General features: G+C 38.2%; 1 protein-coding gene across 1 annotated transcript; it reads left to right on the top strand.

Annotated features, from left to right (window-relative positions):
- Positions 1-1,132: 1,132 nt before the first annotated feature.
- On the top strand, positions 1,133-17,776 carry pdzph1 (PDZ and pleckstrin homology domains 1). The gene is made up of 10 exons (XM_042396023.1): positions 1,133-1,252; positions 1,393-1,494; positions 5,485-5,581; positions 10,256-10,366; positions 13,473-13,651; positions 13,752-13,909; positions 14,263-14,305; positions 14,494-14,680; positions 16,256-16,391; positions 17,677-17,776. The coding sequence occupies exons 1-10, from the start codon at positions 1,133-1,135 to the stop codon at positions 17,774-17,776; spliced, it is 1,233 nt and encodes a 410-aa protein (XP_042251957.1).
- Positions 17,777-18,614: the final 838 nt, after the last annotated feature.

The following is an 18,614-nucleotide window of genomic DNA, read 5'->3' as shown; positions in this document are numbered from 1 at the left end:
AGGGACATTGAGTGTGCTGACAGAGTGCAAGAAAATTGAAATAAGAGCGAATCTGAATGATATATTTGAATACATTTATGTATTTGATCATTTGTTTATTTGTATATTCATTTGACTGTTTCATTAATTGTATTATTTATTTACTTAGCTTTATTACGGGTTCAACCTATAGCTTACTGATGACATTTATTTATGTACCTTAATCAGTGCACCAGGAGGAAAATTGATTTAATAATTGTACAGGATGCAGGATAATACACACTCCCTCCTTAGGTGCAAATGCACTCGAGCAAAATGAGGAGACTGAATACGAGGTAAAGCGTGAGGAGGCCCAGTGAGGGGATAAACATACTATACCAAATCAGACAATCAACTGACATCATGTCTGCCTGCAAAAAAGACAGCGGGGAAAAGGGCTGTTTATGACCTGGGAGAGGCATAATAAAAGGCCTAAACATATGCAGTGATTGAATAAACAAGATGAAGTAGGAGGTTGGAGGAGAGAGGAGTGGCTGGACCAAAGTGAAAGGCATGAATGCCTGGCTCAGTATTATCATTGAACAAAAGTAAACTTCCAATAAATCAACTGAAAGGGAAGACTTTAATACATAGAAGCAGATGTAAATGACAATGCTGCTTAAGGTAAGTGCAGCAGGTACATAAAAGAAAAAAAGTATGAAAATAGGACCCTTTGCATGTCTTTCTTTTTGCTTCTAATGTCTCACTGTTAGCAGTCACTCTTGTTAGCACTCATTCTGTCCTATTTGTTATTAAGGAAGGCCAGTCGTCCTTAATTTTATTAGCTCCATGCCAATGCTCTTATTTGCCCATGTGGAAGATTGGATACAGAGGATTCATATTTTGAAATGTCATTTAACGTATGCATAGGTGTTGCCAGGATCAACCAGACTAAAAACAGTGGTTGACAGTCAAAATCTGCACTCCAGTGACAACTGGGCAACTGTTGCTGTGAAATCCTGTACTCTTAGCAACTCAACAATTGATCAGAACAATTGTGTGTCATTATGTATCTTATATGTACTGAACTCTATCATGTATTGGTTTGTAATAGACCTGTATTTTTTTCCAGTATCGGAGGATACTCACTCTGTAGATATGACAATTCGAGACAATGAAGACAGGGGCTTTTATACAGAGACTTTCCACTCTGCAGCATGGATTTACCAAGGAGATGATGGGGACTCAGGGGCCATTCCTCCCAGCCTCATCACTAGAACTCGTACTATCTCAAGTAAGTCAGAGATTTTGTGATTTTGCAAGATGTACTTTCTTATGGTCACATCTTGTAAACACCATGCAATATTGTACACCAAAATAGTCAAATACATACATATCTTCCTACACTAAATTAAACTTTCTCCTTCTTTTCAGTTCGTGAGAGGACTGTCAAGATCAGCAAAGGAACAGGAGAGTATCCTTGGGGCTTTCGAATACAGTTTTCTAAACCAATTGTCGTTACAGAGGTTGACACAAGTAAGTGAATTCCTAACTTTCAGTGCTGACTCATCTCGGTGTTGTAGTCTCTGAACTGAGAGGTTTAGTTTTTCTGACTTGTTGGCATTCAGGTATTCACACAATTAAAAACAGTAGCTAATCTGGATTTGAAACTATGGCAATATACTGTTGTTAAAAATGTTAGTCCTCTGCAAAGTGATATTAGTCATGTTTTGTCAAGCCTGGAAAGTCCATTTTATAGGTTATCTCCATTGCTCTCATTTTATCGCATTGCTAGCAACTGTCATCTAACGGCTTGATCCCACCAGGCGCATGTGCGCCACGTTCCAGCTCCGACGTGACCGCTGGAGCTGATTGCAGCCACTCTAGTCAATGCTTGTGATCCCACCGGGCACGTTTCAGAAGTGTCCAAGAGACGGCTCTCCGCTTCGCTGCATTAAAGATATGTGCCCCGTCTATTTTTGAAGCTGCGTCAAGCTGCACAGGGCAGTTGGACCTCAGCAGGAAGTCATACAGAAACAGAATTGAGCATCAATTTTCAAAATAAAACACCCCGCGCAGACCTGATCATATATCAACAATAACTACGTACACAACTCAACCATAGTAGAAGCACACAAATCAAGGAAAATGACCAAATTAACGAAAGCTGAGCAAGTTAACAAAATCAGGCAGTTTAGTTGCCCTGCTACTGCAGTAATTATGGTAGCCTAAAGGCGCTTTATCAGCTTTGACTGGGCTGCTGTAATTACTGTAGTAGGAGTGCAACTGAATTTAAAAGGCGGATGGCTTCACCGCAGTCAAGCTGCTTAGCTTTTGAAAAGCTTCCGGGGGGATAGGATGCCGTGCAAAGGCCGGAGCTAAACGCGTCGGAGCCGGAACGCAGCTCACAGGCACTCAGTGGGATCCGAGCATAAGGCAGCAAATGTAGCAATACAATAATTATAACTTCAATAAATTAGCTTCACTGTTTATTACTCCACTGGAAATACAGTGGTGGACATGTGTAAATGTCAAACAAAAAGCTATCTATGAAATGAAATCTGGGTACCAATTATGGATGCTAGTGTAATGTAATCACCTGTGGGCAAGATACGGAAAAGTAAAGACCTTTAAATTGTCATTCTATTCATGTTTAAACCACTTATGCTGTTCAGAGTCACAAATGGCTGTCGCAGCATGCAGTGCGGGGGTAAGAATACACCTTAATTAAACTGACGGGTTCTCACCATGCCCAGAGTAATAAGCATTAACTAACAGTTAATCAACAGTTAACTAATGTGTTTAGTTGTCATTTACTAATGGTGTTCATTGTAGTGGAGAATTGCTTGATCCCTCAATAAACACACAAGAGAGAATTGTCAGGTTTTGAATAATAGTTCTGGGGGAGCAGAGTCAGTCCCCTCCTGTCCACAGACAGGCAGGTGCAATTCCTGAATGTGGTTATTCTTTTAATCAAAGTATTTACAGTTTCATAATTTTGTATTTTTGAAAGTAGCTTTAGTGTTCTGAAAGTGAAACAAGCAGAATGGTACTAAACATGATAGTGTTATCAAGGATGATGGAATTATGTTTGTGGTACATTTCTTGGCTTAAAGGCAGTGGAATAAAAGTCTAACTAAAGTATATAACACATATTGTGATATACAGACACATACTAACATACAGTATTAATTGTTCTTAGACAAAATCTAAAACTACATTTTTAAGTCCATGGGTTTTACAGTCCTCTGTCCTCCTTGATCTGACTGCAAATGGCAGGGATCCATGTCATTTGAGAGTATGTGTATGTTTGTGTGTGTGTGTGTGTGTGTGTGTGTGTGTGTGTGTGTGTGTGTGTGTGTGTGTGTGTGTGTGTGTGTGTGTGTGTTCTGCTAAATGTCTGTGAGTGTCTACATGTCACTGGAGCATGACATATTGTGCAGCATGTCTTGTGCCTTATGCTGGTTTGCCCAGTGATCAGTTCTTAGGTTGGTTATTCAAGTCCTGAAAGTCAAAATCCGCAGTGGGATTAAAGTTGGTGCCAGCTTGTCTCTGTGTGTGACTGGCTCTTAGAGGTGAGTGATGATAATTAATGGTGGGGGTCATTTATCCAAATGGTACTATCAGTTCACGCTGGGGTGTGAATTGATCTTCCCATCTTGCTGGCTCTTGTAGCTTGATGGATCAAAGGTGGTTTGGGTCAGTAGTCTGGTTTGGTGACCATGCAGGAGATGGGGGTCCCTTATCTGATCCTTTCTGTTTGCATGAGGTTGTTTAGATGGTCAGGTCACCACAAGGACTGGCTTCATGTTCAACCCAATCGCCAGAAGAAAAAGTTGGCATTGAATGTTTCTTCAAACCACAGAAACGTTGAATATATAAGTTCAACACGTGAAATACGTATCATATCAATATTTCTACAAACGTAGCATATTAACATTTCTACCCGTTGAATAATGAGGTTCTATGGTGTGACAACGCTGTGGTTAATGTCTGGATAGGTTTAGGCACAAAGGCCACTTGGTTAGGGTTAGGGAAAGATCATGGTTTGGGTTAAAATAAAAATAAAAAACAAAATAAAAACGGCCAATGTCTCTCTAAAAACAGTCGGTTTTCTTACCAGAAAAACGGCTGCACATGTCCTGACGTCTCGCTTTTGTCGGTTGAAACGGGAAGCGGACATTGGTTTCGAGGTGGTCTTGAACCGTACCTTCTGTTGACTTCCAACTTGCTGCCAAGAAACTTACTAAGCATCCACCTGCCCCTCCTCCTCATAAGAGGAAAGATCAGCTTATATAGATCGCATGTGAACTACGTCACTTTAGAAATGTTGAGATGATACGTTTTGTATCAATAAATCATTTATCATTCTTCTGATGTTTAATAATGATGACTGACAATGTCATCATCATGTCAATCAGTCGTTTCAAATATCCACAGCAGCCATGCGTAATGATCAGCTGTTGGAGAGCCTGTGCGTAATTCTCACTGAGGTCTGATGAGCGGAACGGACACAACTGTTGACGTACAAACGGTTTAAAGACCTTTACATCCATTTTTGGCTCACTGTGACAGCAAATGAGGCTCGTGCATGTGATTCCACAGTGTGTGACATTAAAAAAACAGAATCAGGTGTATCTGCGTCTTTCTAAGTCTGGCAGATAATAATGTATGTGCATATTTCTGTCACATAATGCCACGTTGTTAAGTGAATTAAAAGTTAATATATACGTTTTCATGAACACACTTATGTTTATCCGACAGAGATCATAAATACAGAGTGTAACAAAACACCATACAGCTGATGCTGCTGTGCCACACGTCATATTTGATTTGACAACGCCGCTAGCTTCGCAGTGCCCGCTGCATCCATGGAGTTATTATAGAAAGTAAAAGCCAATAAATAACGCCTCCATGGCTGCATCCCATGGTTTGCAGCCATGGAGGTGCAAACCATGGGATAATGGTGTCCCACTGTCCCGGCTTCATGTTCTCCACGTTTGCTCTGCAATGATGTGACATTCACGGACAAATTATTCGAAAAAATCTTTTGGGTGAATGGAATGTACTGAATCATTTGCGGAAAGAGATTTATTACTCAAAAGATTTTACTCCATAGTAAATGCCTTGCACAATAAACATTAAAAGGATATTTCTTTATGATGCCATTTGTTTCACTTGTTTCTATGACTACGTTTACAACAACAAAAGCACGGCGGGTAATGAACAACCCGATAGTAGTCGCCTTTTTGAAATGTTGATATGATACGTTTTGTTGAAATGTTAATATGCTACGTATTTCACGTGTTGAAACGTAGATACTCAACGTTTCTGTGGTTTGCAGAAACGTAAACTGCCAACGTTTTATTCTGGTGACCAGGCTGTCATGTTCCAGCAAAGAGTTTTCCAGGGTCATCAAAAAAACAATCTGCATGTACAGAATAAGTCAGATATATCACCATAAAGTCTACTTTCAAATGAGATTTCATCCACTTCCAAACTCAGTTTCACAACTCTTTTGTTTAGGGATGCAGGATAATTCAACTCATTGGAGTTTCCAGAGTAAGAAAAAAAACACAATCCAATTCCCTTGGCTACGGTGAACAGATGTCCCAGTTTCAAGGTGGGTGTCCCGAGTCCCAACAACTATCTGTAAAACACGATAATTTCCTGGTTTTCAACATTCACCACCAAATTGTCCGGGTTTTCGCCGCAATTAAAATAATAATTATAATATTATACTTGTGTTCAGCACTTACATAGGTGTTTATCATGTTCTTTCCCACTCATTATTACCTAACTCAATATAAAAGCATCATGCGTCTGAATTCAACACTGATTTGTCTATGTGTCTCAATCAATCAATGTGTCTAAGAAGAAAGACTGCAAAGCGTAAAGTAGCCTTTGAGGTAACTTTCTTTAAAGGGTCTTTCTCAGTTTTTCTTATTATCAAGGTGCAATTGTGATTTAATGTTTTGATGTTTAAATCTTTGTAAACTTGGAACCAGCTCATGGCATAGCATTGTGAAGATGAAAGTTAAAGTTGTTTTTATGTTATAGCCTATAAAGATAGGCCACAAAGAGATCTGTACCTTGTTTTGTTTAAAAAAAAAAAAAAAAGAATCTGGCAGAGAATGTGTCACAGTCGGCCATTTAGCTGGCTGCCTGCACTTGTGCACAGTGACACATACCTTGGTGGATTTTGGGAGACAAAACATAATTTTTTTGAAGAAGATTGTAGGGAGAAAGTTTGAGTTTACGGAGCACATTCTGAGAGGGTCCAGTGGGAGGCTGATGACAAGGGTTTTGTAAGGGATTATTTAAGGGAAGGAGAGGGAAGACAACACATACTGTGGCTTGATGACATAAAGAGATGGAGCAGAGAAAGAAGATATGAACAACTCAAGAGAAAGGCATGAAAGCCAACCTTTAGATTGGAGGTTGCACAAATAATTGATTGATTTATCATATGAGCAATGCCTCGTTTTACTGATACCAGATGAAGTTAATTTTTGTTGGATTACTATAAAATTATAAGACAAATCCCTACACAATAGGGTTGTGAAATTGAGTTTTGAGGAAGTAGATGAGATCTCATTTGAAAGTAGACTGTATGATGATTTATCTAATGTATTCTATACTGTACATGCAGAATGATTTTTTGATGACCCTAAATTTGTAGCTTGGAATTAACTCTTTGCTGGATCATTGTGGCAAGCCCGTCCCAGTGGTGAAACATTCTGAAAGAATACTGGAAGCCATGTGGCCAGGTGATTCAAATCCAATTCTAAAAGACACAAAAATGACAACAGATTTTCAGAAAATTGCCAGATAAGGGATGATCATCACCCACCAATTTATCCTACCTGGATAGTAGGGGTGTGCCTGAATACAAATATGTTATTTGTCAAAGCACATATAGTGGGGGTTTTTACAAATATTTATGTCATACAAATATTTTTAAAATTATTTGTTTTCGGGAAGAAAAAATAAAAAAACATGTCAAATACAAGCACACAGATCGGTTACATTGCTATCCTCTGCTCCGATGTTACGTCTATCAGCAGGTCTCAACGAGGGGAGTCACATCAACCAGCACCTTTCCTGATTTGGACATCACTCCTGGAGTAGGGGGTGTTCCCCAGAGATAAAGCTAAGCTACTGACACACGCAAAGTGCTCCCAAGGGACTCTCAATAACCTTTTGTTCCCCTTCTCCTTTCCACAAAGTTAGGTAAAATAGGCAATAAATGAAAAATGCAAATCAATAATCGCCTTTGAAGTCCTTCCCTACAAGTTATGAGACCTGGTGTGGAGACCTCCTTTGTAAGGTAGTTTATTCATGAACTCTTATTGTAACATTTAAATTTTCTAAAATTAAAAGTGTGATAAAAACAAAAACAAAAATAGGATTTTTAAGCCTCTTTCCACCTTTATTCGAATACAAATACAAATATAAATAATTTTGCTGCCGCAACAAATATAGATACAACCACAAAATACATCCCTACTGGATAGAGAGACATTTAAGGGGAAAAAAAGAGAGACACTAAGGACATTTTATTTTCATTTCATTTTATTTTTGGTTACAAGAGCTCTTTTTATTGTGGGTTTTTTTTCAACTTTTGTAAACTGTAAGAGAAATGTTGAATGAAGCATAATAAACCTGACAACTGTTAACCACTTGATCTTTTCATATTTACTCCTCAGAGCCCAGGTAGCATCATAACCTAAGTTGAATGCAAGTGCTACAGTAGAGAGTTGTCTCTTTGAACCCAGTGGCCATTAAATGTATAATAGTTATATATTTACATGGTAACAACAATTTAAGCTTTGTGTTGGTACATATTGTTACGTTGTATAATCACGTTTATTATTTAATCCTTACATGACAAACACACTTTTTTTAGTACATAATAGTATGTATTAGTTAGTAACACTATGGTACATAGAACAGGTCTGTCTATTCCATGGGAAAGGAAACCATCCATTATGTGGTTCCAAAGCTGTGATACAGACTTCATAATACCATGGGATTAAACATTGCTTTCTTTTACAATACAGTTTCAGTTTACTGAAACTTACAGTACTTTACAGTACTCTGTAAATTGCAATCTCTTACTTAGTAATGTCAAACATAGTGCAGTTCCCATTCAAAATGTGCCTGTTTGGAACAGGCAAATTTCTCAATACCTAGAGAGAACAGTGCCTGTGCCCTAAAGCCTCTCATGCAGACTAGCGGTAGATTCTACAATTTACCAATACTAACCTCACAGGCAGGCTGTCGGTATACACTACAATTTACCAATGCTCCCTAAATGCCTAGCATGCAGACTATCGGGAGACTACAATTTCGAGCTGAGCTGAAGTTGATTGGATGAATTGCAGTGCCTGTTCAAAATGTGCTTGAGACATCCTGCACTATGTCTTGAACATTTATTCTGAACGGAAATAGTGGAGCTCTGAACTTTTTCAATTCATTCTCTATTGTAGTTCTTGTCACTATGGATGTAATCCCCCCTCTGACCACAATGTGGGTTGCAACAGCAAAGTGATGCTGTCCACATTTCCTCTCATTGATCCACGGGCAGAAGAAAAAGCAGAGGCAATGTTGTCAATTAGGTATTTTTATGTATTTCTCGAGAACTGCTCATCCAAACAACTTCACACTTGACACTGCACTTTCTTGGGCCCTGAGCAGTACACCTGCCAAGTGTGAAGTGTGAAGAGATACGCAAAAGACACACATACATACAGACAGACAGGTTAATTCCTCTTGGAGGCTCTTCAATTTTAGTTGAAAATTTAGTTTTCAAAATAACTTGCAAGCAGCATGCCTGTAAGAAAAAATGTTTTTGTCAATTTTTTTGCATAGAACAGTGAATTACTTAAATCACTTTTTTGTTATTCCTTTCAAAGAATGCCAAAATTGTTAATTTTTCTAAATAAAATAATTGCATTTTCTTTTAACATGAAACATCTTTTTAAATTTGGAATGATTCATGTTGATAACGGATGGTTGTCATGATGAATTGATTTCCAGCGTAAATGTTTAACTAATGTTTAATAGCTGTGCTTGTTTCAAATTTACAAGGGCCACAAAGAACATTTATACATGGTTAATTCAGTACTTATGCATTTATGAAGTGTTACTTAAGAGACACACAGTTTCAACTTTACAGTAAGGGTCACAAAGAGTATTTATACATGGTTAATTATGGTTAAGTAATGCTTATTCAGCATTCTTATGCATTTATGAAGTGTTACTTAAGGAATACACGTTTTCATCTTAACAGTAAGGGACACAAAGAACATTCATTAATGGACAATTATATAATTATATAAATAATTAAGTAATGCTTATACAGTAAAACATGCACAATAATTAGGCTATAGTTAGTCTATAAGTTAAGAAACGTTTACATGAAGATAAAGGAACAAGGAAGGGACCTCTACTTGAAGACCATGGAGTGTGTCCACTGATCTCAACCTTAACAAAAAATAAGTCATAAGTTGAGGGATGGACAAGTAAGTGGACAATCACCACCCTTAAATAAACACTCATAAGAATAAACAGTTTTCTCTTAATGAAATGGTTTAGCTGTGAACTTAATGACATACATGTTAATTAACATCTTTCTCAATCATTTACTAGTATTAATTAATACCTTAATGTAAACATGTAAACCCTTAATACATGTTAACAGGACACATTTGTTAACAGCTACTTAATGCTTATTATTGTATTAATTAACTGTCAGTTAATGCTTATTACTGCATTAACTAATCTTTATAAACAATTAATTAATACACTATTAGTAAATAATTACTAGACAAATTAGTTAACTTAATTAACTATTAGTTAATGATTATTACTGCATTAACTAACGTTAATTAATGTATCCTTTTTATAAAGTGTTACTGAATTAATTCTCTGGTCACTCTCTGGTCCACTGCAAGCCAAGCCACACACATTATGGCCTGCCAGCCACCCCAAGCCTACCAACTATGCATCTGCTCTGACTTGCAAGACTTGTGCAATGGTCACTTGTCTCTGTATCCACAAGTTAGGTTTTGGGGGGTCTGCAAAGCCCGGAAGCCATGGTAGATCCTTTCTGAAGCCTTCCTACACTGTTGCCATCACCCTTCCCCATCATTACTGTCTGCCAGTCACTGCTTGTTCTTATTCAATGAGCAATTTATTCCCATCTCAGCTGATGATGGTCATTGTTTGTGAACGGTGGCTTATATAAATATATGTGCTCTGTAAGCTAAATTTTCTATTTCTGTGGTTTCAGATGGGGCAGCTGAGGAAGCTGGGTTGATGGTAGGAGACTATGTCCTGGCTGTCAATGGAACTGATGTCACCAGCATCCCTCATTCTGAGGCTGCTGATTTGGCTAGGCAAGGTATGCTGTTTTCAGACCTGTTAATGCATGATTATAGGGGCACTTGCACATTTGTAGCCTTGATACACAAAGTAATTTTATGTAGAGTAAATGCATGTTTCAGCTAGCCAATGTTTCAGCATGCTGAGACTATCAGAATGCTTGGTCAGGTTTAGGAGGATTAGAAACACATAACAGTGATTTGAGGCAAAATATTAACAATATGACAATATGATCATGTCTTGAATGAACTGAGTTTTTTTTCCAATTTTGCCAAATTAGAACATTGAGGGCCAGATGTACTAAGAAAATGCACGCTGTGGTTTTCACTCAGTTTGCAGTCACAATACGAGAGAGATCCAATTTACTACGGCTGTTGCTCATTCAGTCAATCAGGGAATGGACAGCCCACTAATCGCAATTAGCACATGAGGCAGCCATAACAATGCACAGCTTAGGGGTATAACCTAAGCATCAACCAATACAGAGAGAAAAAGAAAGTGTAAACTCACTGACACTGAAATAGACATGTTGATCAACCAGCTAATGGCATACAAACATACTCTCCAGGGACACAAATCCATTTCAAATGAAAAAAATAAAACCTGTGCCACAACTGCCAATACAATATGTGCGGTGGCAGTCACAAAACAAACTCCTGGCGAGGTCAAAATGAGGTGCTGACAGCAGTGGAGCAAGTTGTCCAGCAAACCTTAATATGAGAGCAGGTGGAAGGCGTGGAGGGGATCAGCATGACTGGCAAGTCCATACAATCCCAAAGTAATAAGACTATGTCATTAAAACTATGGGTGAACATCTCCATTTTGCAGGAGTAACACACTGCATATGTATATTTTTTGCATTAAATTATTTTTGTGTTTTTGAGAGTCTATTGAAACTGCACAAATGTAATAAATAACTTTTGTGATCATATAAAAAAATCACTGTGCTCATCAAAGAATTTATCTACACATACAAACTGCTGCTAGGGTCTATTCTATCTAGTGTTTCAAAACAACACTTGTTGTCTGGCATATCTGTTGCCGATAATACCGTAGATGCTGCTGAAGATGAAGCTGTCATGAACTGACCCAGGGTACTTTGCCAGAACGTTAGTGATCCTCTATTTAGCATCACATATTACTTTGACATTCATTGAATATATGTGCCCTATGTTTCTGTAGATGTGTTTATGGAGGGCAGGGGGTATGAGTATACCACTCATGTGTTATGTCAAAAAAAAAAATCCTGTGTGCGCTGGATATCTTCTTTGATTGTGGGGAACCTGATGTATGCACTAGTACGCTGTAGGAGCGCATCCAGTACCACTGGAAACGCATGTCTAAATGTAGATCGAGATATGCAGTTGCAGATTAAAATAATCCAGTGGCCAAGTCGCCAAAAGCTTAAATGGGAGGTTCCAGCTCGTTCTTCACTTCATCTAGGACTGTGATTGTTCCGTGACTGGTCTATCTATATCTTGTAACAATTTCTTGTTCAGGCAGTTAAAATAATGTAATCTGGGTTATAAAGATCCTTTCATTGCACCATTGAGGCCTGTGCCTATGTCTGTGTCTAGCTGTAATTACTGCTGCCATTGGCTAGGGAAGTCATCCCTACAAAAACACAATTTTTATAGGCCACTGCAAATTAACGCCTACTTGTCGGAAGTAGAGAATTCTCCCCACAAAACTGGGAATTGCAAATTGTGTGGCCTTAAATCCAACGGAATTCATAATCAAACTCTGTTGACGTGTGATGGAAAACTGCCATTCCATGATCAAACGAATATGCCAGTGAGAGTGCAGAGATAGCATTATGCCAATAAGAGACAGTTCCTAGGGAGTTAGCAAGAAGGCTAATCTGTGATATAGCAATTTGGTTTTCTGTGTGAAATGATTAAAGGCCGCCAGGTTCATTTTTAGTGTGAGAAAAAGGTGGAAGATGCTGAGGCAGTAATTTTTAAGATAAGTCACACTTGTATTATCACCAAAGTGTCAAGGCCACTTATGAACTCAGAAATAATGCCCAGTCAGTTGAATATAATTAAAAATGAGGTGGAGACTAAAAACTAAGCTCCACAATAGGAGAGGTTATGAAAAGTATATAATATGAGGTTTTATGATTTTGCATCAGGTTTTTCTTTGTCCTGGGATAAAGGCCTTGGTTTGCTCTGTATTTCTTTATGCACAGTAAACTTATTCACATTGAAGTCTACCAGCCTCCAGTGTATTTTTGAGTCTCTCTCTTTCTTATAAATTTTTGAGTTTTGTGTTGAGTCATGAGTAATCTGAAGATTTATTGGCCCATTTGAAGATTTTTCTACAACAAACGTTGTAGAAAAATCTACAACGTTTGTTGTAGACTGCGCGGGGACTTTCCGTGATGCACTGAGCTCTTCTCTCCTCCTCTCCATCTGTATGATTTCATGTCCTATTAAAGCATGTTACTAACTTGGCGTCCTTCCTGTAGTTTTGTCCTTTCTCATCTCGCTATGGATCCAGGGTTGTAGATCGCCTGCTGCCCCTGTGGTCCTGTTGATGCCCACTGCTACTACTATTATTATTAGTCATATTATTATTATTATTGTTGTTGCTGTGCATCTCTGTGTCTCTCTTGCTCTCTCTCTCTCTCCCTCTCCCCCTCCCTTTTTCTCTTTTAAACCAACCGGTCAAGGCAGATGGTTGCGCCCCTTTTGTTCAAGGTTTCTTCTCGCTAAAGAGGAGTTTTTCCTTGCAGCTATTGCCTTGCTCATGGGGGAATGTTGGGTCCCTGTAAATTGAAGAGTACGCAATAGACCTGCTCTATATAAACAGTGCCCTGAGATAAATTCGGTTGTGATTTTGGGCTATATAAATAAAATTGACTTGACTTGACTTGATGCCTCCTAATATTTGTGTGGTCCTCCCCTAAATGCATATGCAATGAGGAGAGAGGTGCACCTTGCAGATAGTCACACTCATGACTTGCAGACTAGGACTCTAGACTGCTGCATCAGCTTGGTAAATATGGCTCACGTGTTTAGGGTAGAATGCGTCTGTTCCTTAGTACATCTGACCCTGAATGTTTATGTATAGAATCAAAATACTTGATGTGAATTTTTATTAAAATAATGTTAATATCATAGGTCCAGATGTTCTAACGTTGACCATTGGGTCAGACATTGCTCGTGGTCCTAATACGCCAAGACCAGCTTGTCGTGGTTATCTTCACAAGCGTACCCAGTCTGGTCTGATTAAAGGCTGGAGGAAGAGGTGGTTTGTACTCACACATGACTGCTGCCTTTACTACTACAGACACAAACGGGTGAGCAGGGACCAGTCATCATCATTCTAGTTATTTAAAGCAACAGTGTACACAAAATTTAAAGAAGTGTATATTTGACATTATTTCATGTACATTACAGGATGAAGGCAAGAGGCAGGCTTTATCTGCAGTAAAGCTGGAAGGGGCTGATGTGGGACCAGATATTTCGCTGGGAAAACCATTTGTGATGAGGTGCCGCCCTCAGTCTGGTAATCGGGTGTACTTCTTCTGTGCTACTTCCAACCAGGAAATGAAAAGGTATGGTACAAATAACAACTTTCTAAACCAAAAGAAAGTATGTTGACATATACCTGTTTCATGTGTATTGTAAATTTGCAGAAACGCTGAATGGAAAAACTTCAAATAAAAATACAAACATTGTATCCATAATCATACCTATAAATACTGCAAAAAAGTTTTATGCTTGGCTGAAGTGGAAAACCTGGTGTTTCCAATAAAGAGACGTGACAAAGCTTGAAGGTGTATTCATAGAGAAATCCTTTGCCCTTTTGTTCTTGATGAGATTCAGACATCATTAACATTAAAAAATATTTGGACTTTGGGGTGCACATCAGGACATGTATGTTTAAGCTGTATCGTTGTGATTTTAGGTGGCTGGAGGCTATGGAGAAAGCTATTCATCCAATCACACAGGTAACATCTAACTGTCATAAATCAAATGGACCTTGGTATAGCATTATTTAAAAAAGCATGTTGTTATGACTGTAACATTTATCAGAGAGGGGGATAAGAATGACTGTCAGGCTGTTGCTCACATTGGCTTATTGCCTGTTATATTTAGCTCTCAAGCTAACACTAATCTCAATTAACTCATGTTTCAGAACCACGTGTGGGTGGATGTCACCAGACATAACTCTAATTTGCCCCCACTGGCTGTGAAAAACCCTGATTGTCTTGGATTGCTTCATAAAATGGACAGAGACAAGGACATGTGGTTGCAGCACTACTGCATTCTGAAGGATGGTTGCCTCTACATGTACAGTGGCATCCGCGCTACTCATGCACTTGGTATTGATATACTGAATGTTGTTTCAAATGCTTACATGCAACATGGTAGCATTTTTGTGGGAGTGTAGATTCTAAACTAAAATGGACCTTTTTTTTTTATATAACTAGCTTCCCTTAATGATCTATTTAGCATATGTTTACATATAGTCTCCTGAATAACTGGTCTATTGTAGTGGATGTGTTTTTTCAAATTTTCAATTTTTCATCACTCTCATCACACACATCTCATCACCTTAAAGACGTATAAGGGATATGAAGAGGCAATAAAGCTCCAGAAAAAAACATATCAACATACAGTATATTCATCATTTTTATATATTATTAATTCATATTTAATTACATGATATTTTAAAGCTGCATTAATTGATTTTTTGGCCACTTGGGGGCAGCAGGATAAATTTGGAATGATGTTTTAGCTCTAGTTTCATCTTCACTAACCTGGCTAACCTGGTGCCAACCTGGCTCTTTAGCTGCTAAATGCTCCACTTCCATAACTAGCTTTGTCTATGCTGGGCAGGTACAGTGGGTTTATCAGAGCTTCACTAAGACATCTGCCTGCTGCTGGAAACAAGGTTGATGATAGCAGAGTTTGCAGGCTAAATTTCACTCTGCTGAAATGCAGTGATTATATTGTTCACATCCAAGTCAATTTTTCCCTGTTTTTACCTGCGAAAAGACAGCTTCAGCCAATTACAACAAGCAACATCACATGTGGTAACAGCTACATGGCAACATTATAATAGCAGAACACCTTATTATTTAAGTCTCCCAGCAGTTGGCTCTCTTTGATAAAAGGATATGGTTGGAGATTTTCTATATTTTTCTTAAAAACAACGAGCCACAAGGCTGCTTTGGTTGACATGTTCCTTCACCCCTGAAGAGTGTGATTATGGTAGTTTGTTTAGAAACAGCTCCAAAGAGTAATAACAGCGATTATGTTTTCATCTCTCTCAGAGAGCATTTCTTGTAAGGCAGACGCCACTGCACATGCATCGGAAGGCAGCTCTGTTTGCAGAGCTTCGCTAGATTGTTGTGCTACATATCACAACTTCTTCACTTTGTACTGAAGTTCTTAGTATGGTTGTATGTTTGGTTTTCCACAGTCTCTGTGGATTTTAGGCTACGGAGCCCCTGACAATGAGTCTGGGCTGATCTTTCCTCTGTCCGCTGACACAGACTGTAATGTACTTGTCAGAGTAGGTATTACTGATATGAGTGTCTCTTCTCAAATGTGGGGCTCGCATCTCCATGTTTTCACCATCCTTACGTGGTGCAAAACTTAATAAAGGGACTGACTGTCCTTAATTCACATTGGGATAGATGTTAATACTTAAGATGCTTTTTCCAGTGAATATTTTTGCTATTTTGATTTTTTGTTTATTTGCCATGTTAAATGTAAAAACATATAGTGTTACTGAGTGACCCTACACTGCATCAATCTTTTCTTTATATATTTGACAACTTTTTTCTCTCAGCTAATTCTTTACTGAACCTCTATAGTGATGAGATTGGTGAAATAAAACCTCAGAACAAAGAGGTTGTAAATTGATCAATACACATCATCTGTATCTTCAGGTGGGATCTACCTTCATGGGTACATGGTGCGAGAGCAACCTTTTGGATTCAAGAAATCCACCATTGAGCTGAAACCTCCATCGGATGAGTTCAAGACTTTCTACCTCTGTGCTGAAAATCCTAATGAGAATAAACGGTGAGGAGCTGAGTCTGATTTTCTTTACAGGAACCTTTGTACAGTAGAATTTTAGATTTTAAGGACTTTTGAGACTTTGGTGTAAGGTATTGGTTTTTCTTTGCATTTCCATTTTATTCACAACCAAGTACAGCGGTACTTTGTTGTGGTCCTTGATTTTTCCATAATCTATCACAAGTTTCTAATTTATTTATGTAATTTATATTAATAATCTATCTTTACCTTAATTTTGAGATATCCTCTGTAACACCGTTTTTTTTTTTTCTTGGCCCAGTATATTTGAACATAGCCCTCTTTAGCTGTGTTGTGGATGTGTTATGATTAGCAGGTAATAACTGGGCAGATCTGCACTGTTGAGCTGGACTTATTGAGTTTAATTACTGTACTGCTAATGCAAAGCAAACATCTACTAGCTGCATCTACTAGCTATAGAGTTTTTCACTGGGGTGGCTTTTATTGTGAAGGAGAGAGAGTTGCTAGTTGCCAAAAGCTACTGTCCTAGGAAACCTGGTCTGCACAACAAGATATGGACATAACTGGCACTATTTAGTCAGTGGGTCGGTTTTAATTATTTTGGGGATAATGAAGTAAGATAATGTTAAATGCAGAGCTATTTCCACAGGCTATTAGTGAGGTTTGTGCAAACCAGCACACCTCCAACACCACAACAAGATAACCCAACACTCTTACTTTGTTGTGTTGTCCTGTGGAAAACCACTCACATCATGCCAGCATGTTTGGATGGTCAAGGTTACTCAAGGCTCAGTTCAGTCTGGCACAGGTATCCCCACGTATACATGATGAAGGATACGTTTGTTTTTTTGTGACCCAACACATTTGCTTGACTATTCATTATCAGCATCACCTGAAAGTACCTGAAAATTGGACTTGGTATCACATCCTGAGTACAGCCAAAATGTCCTTTGTACCATCAAATATGTTTTGTAACATGATGTCACCTGAATCATGTTTTTACCAACAAGAGGAGGAAACATTTTCAATTAACCCATTTGCAAAATCCCCAAATCTTCATGTTTGACTGGAAACAAAAGCATGATTAATGTTGTTATGGTTATGTTTAGGCACTCATAGCAGTTGGCTAAGGTTAGGGAATCAGCCTTAGTATTAGTAGCATTGGTATTAGAATTTTATTTTATTTTATTTTTCTTACAATACTAGCCCTAGTCATGTTACATGTTCCATTAAGCTCCTGTGTAACCCAGAGGTATTGAGTGAGGAATTTGTTGAAGACATTCAGCACAGATGTTGTCATGTTTTTTTACAGATGGATCATAGCTATCAAAGCTTCAATAAAGAAGTGGCTGCCTTTACATCAGGCCCTTCAGGACTACATAAATGGACCACCAGAAGAGACCAGGATGTGAGACACACTGTACTCTGTGATTACTGTCAGGAGTCTGACTCATCCTGTGGAGCATTGGATGAGCATTCTGTTTGTAGATTACTGCACTTTTTTATGGAGGATAATTTCACTGAGGAAAATTCTTCTGCTATAGAGAATAACTGTAGGCCACAGTGAGCAGAGCCCTCAGTCCACAAGTCATCATTTACATACAGCACAAAAAGTCAAATGGTAAACTGCAAAGTGGTAACGCAAATATGAGTGATGAGACCAAAAACTTACAAAAACACTTTTATATTCTGCACTTATTTCCCTTTTCAGTTTTCCTCCATGACTTTTCCCTTTGTACAATTTTTCATTTAAGCTCTTCCATTTGAACTTTTAGCTCAAGCATTTCAATTTCAGGTTTTTTCAATTTCACCATGCATTTTCAGATTATCGTTTTGTATCAATTTGTCATATCAGTATTAAATGTACTTTTTAAAATTCCCTTTTGTGGTACACTTGTACATACATGAAGACATGGTCGCATACATATAACATAATGATAAAAAAAATAATAACCACTGAATCTTCTTCTTTTCCATATTCTTTGTGAAATTATCCTCCTCCTCTGCATTACAATTTCTTTCAGCAACATCTACTAGCACTTTATCTAAGCAGTCACAAGGTTATATTATGTATTGTTTTGGACATTTGGTTTGTGCCATAAGGCTTTCCAAATAAGGTTTAGAAATAAATGCAGCTACTTGTATATGGAAGATGCCTAAATTAAAACAAATTGTTATATGTATTTACTTTTTATGTATGGATTTACTGTTACAAATAAAAAGCACCCCTCCACCTCCTCATGAACACCA

Source organism: Thunnus maccoyii, chromosome 19 (assembly GCF_910596095.1).
Source record: "Thunnus maccoyii chromosome 19, fThuMac1.1, whole genome shotgun sequence".
In the NCBI taxonomy this organism is placed as follows: Eukaryota; Metazoa; Chordata; class Actinopteri; order Scombriformes; family Scombridae; genus Thunnus; species Thunnus maccoyii.
Note: the sequence above shows the minus strand (reverse complement) of the source record. Positions and strands in the feature narration are given on the sequence as shown.

Bases quoted from the DNA above. Each gene is read 5' to 3' on its own strand.
- pdzph1 (XM_042396023.1), top strand. From the start codon at position 1,133: ATGAAGACAGGGGCTTTTATACAGAGACTTTCCACTCTGCAGCATGGA. The intron at 1,495-5,484 runs GTAAGTGAATTC...TCTTTTGTTTAG, and splicing joins CGTTACAGAGGTTGACACAA to GGATGCAGGATAATTCAACT. The intron at 14,306-14,493 runs GTAACATCTAAC...CTCATGTTTCAG, and splicing joins CTATTCATCCAATCACACAG to AACCACGTGTGGGTGGATGT.